General features: G+C 44.2%; 1 protein-coding gene across 1 annotated transcript in view; it reads right to left on the bottom strand.

Moving 5' to 3' along the window:
• slc30a6 (solute carrier family 30 member 6) overlaps positions 1 to 5,000 on the bottom strand; it is a 57,747-nt gene that overhangs the window by 41,643 nt on the left and 11,104 nt on the right. The window contains exon 4 of the mRNA XM_056394838.1: positions 3,309 to 3,393. Coding sequence (XP_056250813.1) covers positions 3,309 to 3,393 — 85 coding nt within the window. The remainder of the gene's footprint in view (positions 1 to 3,308; positions 3,394 to 5,000) is intronic.

The raw sequence follows: 5,000 nt of genomic DNA on the forward strand, positions 1-5,000 counted from the left end.
CACACACGCCAACCGTTCCGACTGACCGAGCTGCCCTGGAAATAAAAGCTGCAGAAGTTGCAGCAGATTCTGAATTTCAACCAAAGACTTGTGAACTAACGGATCCTCAGGTCATTTTAAGATAAACAAAAAGAGATGAAACTTTTGTAATTATAATATTAAGCTGCAGGCAGCGAACAATGATAATAACACTTTGCATAGGAGGCAGGAGCGCATTTGGCAGCAATGCACAGATTTTTATCTTTAGAAGAAGTTATTTGTAAGTTTTTGCTATCGCTACATCGCTAACATTAGCATTAGTAGCTGTTTATTTACTACTCACCAACATCTGTCTCCAGAGGTGGAATCAAACACCAGTGTCTCTATCACATCCTCTATTCTACTGAAGTTAGCATGCTAACTAGCTAGCTAGCTCCGGACCTTCGCGTCACTTTCCGATAGCAACTCACTGCAGCCTCCAGTCTGTCCTGAAGACGTAGCTGCTCAGACAACGTATACACACACACATATAAATAAATATAAAGTAGCCTATATATATGTTATAAATTCAAAGATGGCTGAAGCTCTCATTAAGCAACAATCACCACCACATGTAGCTCCTTTAAGCTAACGTTAGCGTGTCTTCTTCAGGGTTTAAAGACTGAAACTGATCATATCCTGTTGAAAACATTTGATTCATATTAATGATCAGACTGTGGAAGTAAGAAGGAAATAGGATGCAGTACAAATGTCTGACCTTTGACCTCCGTGCTACTAGATAGTTTGGTGGAAAATAGAGATGTTCAAATGGCCAAATTTCTGTCACCACATTTGCATCTGCAGGTGTCGACCTTCGAAGAAAATATATGTGCATTCAAAACACATACGTGTGTGTGTGTGTGTTTGTGTGTCCTCAGTCTAATGAGGTGGAAGACAAACACTGAACGTTCCACAACATTATGGTTTTCAGCCAACAGCTAATGAAGTGAAGAGATCCCTGACACGCACACATACGCACACACACGTGCGCACGCACGCACACACCCAGTAGTACAGTAAAGTATAAATGTGGTAAACTAAATGAATGCAGTTACTTGCAGTGTGAACGTGTTTCCTGTGAGCGGAGGAGACTTTAAACATGAGGAGGACTCTGACTGACAGTATTGAGACTGGGCCGCCGTCTGCTCCCGCTGTTCTCATCGGGGGCCGAGTATCGACGGCGGTGTCGCCTTCCCCCCGTGTGTTCGATACCTCTGTCCTCCGCTTCCTGTCTGCACGACACCCGACGCCACCCCTGTATATGGGTGTGTGTGTGTATGTGTATGTGTGTGTGTGTGTGTGTGTGTGTGTGTGTATGTGTGTGTATGTGTGTGTAATTGTATGTGTGTGTGTGTGTGTATGTGTGTGTGTGTGTGTGATGCTGCAGTATTAGCAGGCAGAGTGGGTGAGCGAGGGCTAAGGTTGCATGTTGTTCTTTTCGTGGCAACGTTTTCTTGAGTGATGGATTCCCTGAGAGGATTTAATGTCGGTGGCAGACATGACCATGAACACACCGCACATCTGTCTCACTGCACATCTGTACGCAGGACTGTCACCACTTTGTTCATGAGAGAGACGGCAAGTCAAAGTATTTTAGGATACACACAAACACGCTAAACTGACTTTAAATACAACCTGAATCAAACCTGACACAAAAATTAAAATAAACGTCTCGTTTCAAAAGTGATTTCTTCCTCTTGAACCTTAAAATCTGTTTTCGTCCGGCCTTGTACACCTGTGAGCGCTGCCCCTGTGTGTGAGTCTGTATTTCAGCTTGTTGGGATGTGTGTGTGTGTGTGTGTGTGTATGTGTGTGTTTGAGTGAGTGTGCGTGTCTCTTAGTCCTAAATATAAGCTTGTCACAGCGTCCAGAGCAAAGCCAGTGGACAGCTCAGCTGAGGCAGAGAAATGGTTTTAAGTGCTGCCTCCCTGCTCACACACAACACACACACACACACACACACAACACACACACACACACACACACACACACACACACACACACACACACACACACACACACAGTTAAGACCAACACTCATTTTCATGGGAGCCAGTGACAACCAATATTCCCTGCATATATTCAAAATCTTTAAAGCTGAAAACTGTCAGTACTTAGTGTTTCCAGCACATGGACACTAAAACTCTCCATCAGGGTAAAAACCACAGCAGACTGCTCATCCTCCTCCTCCTCATCATCCTCCTCCTCATCATCATCATCATCATCATCATCAGATAATGAGAGATCATTCACTGCAGGTTCAGTGTAAACAGACTGAGGTTTAGAGTTAATCAGAGTCTAACGAAGGTTTTTATCGGATCACAAATCGTCCACACGACTCGACCTGGTTCCGTTCACATTTGTCCTGTAAAAGACAAATTCAAACCATTCAAGAGGAGTGTGAAGACGTTCTGAAGTGAAGATGTTGGATAAGCATTTCAGTGTGATGGGTATCTGATCACAACAGGTCTTATAACCTTTTCGCACCAAAATTAGCAGGAACAAGCAGCTTTTTAAACGAGGGCAGACGACTGACTCCTCTCACACTGCCAGACTAGACCTGCTTTATCATCACACGTCACATGGACATCTCCCTTTAGGCTGAATGGAGCTTTAAACACTCTGTTTCTGATGGTATCTGCTCTCCTCTGCTGTGATTGCACTTGAAGAGAAAAAGAAAATAGAAAACGTGCGCGTCAATATGACAGATGTGTTCTCTGTGCACCGGCGGGTGAAAGCAGCCGCTGTGAAGGACTCTGTTTCTTCAACGCGCCCTTTAAAGTGCCATATTTTGACTGAGTTGACCCCCCTTCCTAACACACACACACACACACACACACACACACACACACACACACACACACACACACACACACACACACACACACACACACACACACACACACAGCAGCAGAAGGATCAGTCTGAACCCCTGTGGTGAGACGACACTGCTAACACACTTCCTAAAGACTTGTTCCCAGGCTGTGTGTTTAAAGCTGCAGCACACACACACACACACAATTTATGCCTGTGTGTGTGTGTGTGTGTGAGAGTGTGTACCTGTCAATCTGTCTTTACTGTGTGTAGACAGGTATCTCCACCTGTTAATGTCTGTGTCCACGTCTCAAAGTGTGTTTTCTTTTCTTCATGAGTGTGTCGCTGTCAGACTGTGTACGTCTGTCAGCGTGTGTGTGTGTCAGTTTGCATGTGTCTATCTGCATCTCCCACTGTCACTGTGTTTGTTTTACACGTGTGTGTGTGTGTGTGTGTGTGTGTGTGTGTGAGCTCACCCATGCTGTTGGTGGAGCTGCACCACATCAGCAGACAGCCGGTACACAGCAGGTTGAGTGATCCGAACAGCAGGATCCTCCACGACTGAAAACGACAAACAAACAAACAAACAAACAAAATAACTGTTAAAGGACAAAAACACAAGAAGGAGAGGCTCCGCCTCTGGATCCAGGCCCAACAGATCACCTGTCATATGTCTTTTCTTATTTCCTTCATTCATTATTCACATGAGCTGAAATGATGTTTTCTTCTGAAATCAGGAAACGACGGGAATCAGCAGATCACGGTTGAATCCCTCCGCCAACCAGCTGAGTCAGGAAATATAGTCACAGTCTCTCTTTCCTGGATTACAGCGTTGAATCACGACCAGAAGAGTTTTACAGAACATTATGATGTCACAGTGAAGTTGACCTTTTGGATATAAAATGTGATTATTATTTTATCTTATTAGATATTTGGATTAAATCGTGTCATTACATCGCAACACAATTAGCGGATGAATTTGTGAGTTATGGCCAATCATGCGCTTTGTGAGGTCACAGTGACCTTTGACCTTTGACCACCAACTTCAGTTCATCCTCGAGTCCGAATGAACGTTTGTCCACATGAACGATGTGAAAACAAAACGAATCATACTGCAGATGTTGCGATTTGGATACCGGACTTGATCATATTGAGATATCGGTAATATTTCGATAAATTCTTCAGCCCGTAGTTCGCACCAAATTTAAAGAAAACCCCACAAAGCGTTCTGAGATATCACGGTAACAAAACTTGGACGTACTGTATGTACAACACAAATCCCAACAGCTACCTTTGATTCATAGTTACAGTAAAACTATGAAGTGTAGCTGCATGAGCCAACATTACTCTTCTACTTTAACACTTAAAGATCAGTAATTATGGATCTTTAAAAAATCTTTTAAAAACTGTTTATTAAGGGTTTGTCTTCGAAACTTGAAGCAGCAGAGGTTGAGATACTCTGACTTTTAATCCCCAGCCATGAGCCCATTAACCAATTAGTTGATTGGCGGAAAAACGAAACTATACTGATAATCAGTTAATCGTCATTCTCTGGTTCCAGCCTCTGAAGTGCGACTCGTTTTTCTCCGTTTCATATCACAGTAAGTTTAAAAGGTTTCTGTTTTAAATCTGTCCTCAGACGTAGACGACCCTGATGACGGAAACCTCCTCCACAGCCACAGAAGACATTATACAACTGTTCTCACAGGCTGCTGCTGCTGCACAGGGTTTCCCTGACTGTCAGTCAGAGTCCTGGGGCAGACACTCTGGCAGGTGACCAGCCGCTGTCTCATCTAAATCCAAACCTACAAACCGATTGGGAGCTGCCGGGTTTTGGCTGCTGGATGAAGAGTGAGTTTCCCGCCCCGCGGTCGACCCGCTCTGCCGGGGATTTGGGTGAATTCTGCGAGCGAGCGAGTCCCCGGCCGTGTGGCCTAACATGTCTACAACAGTCTGAATCAGTTCATCACAGAACCAGCAGCTCAGGGGAAGGTCACGGTCAGAGAGCGAGAGAGGAGGAAACAGGCTCAGTGCTGTGAAAGAGCAGCTCTGATCATCACTGATATCAGCTGTAACAGAGTCTCATTATTTCATTTAGATCTTAACGTCGTTAACTCCAAGAGAAATGAACAAACTGAATCTAAAATACCACAAATTAAGAATTAAAA

Source organism: Seriola aureovittata, chromosome 14 (genome assembly GCF_021018895.1).
Source record: "Seriola aureovittata isolate HTS-2021-v1 ecotype China chromosome 14, ASM2101889v1, whole genome shotgun sequence".
NCBI lineage: Eukaryota > Metazoa > Chordata > Actinopteri > Carangiformes > Carangidae > Seriola > Seriola aureovittata.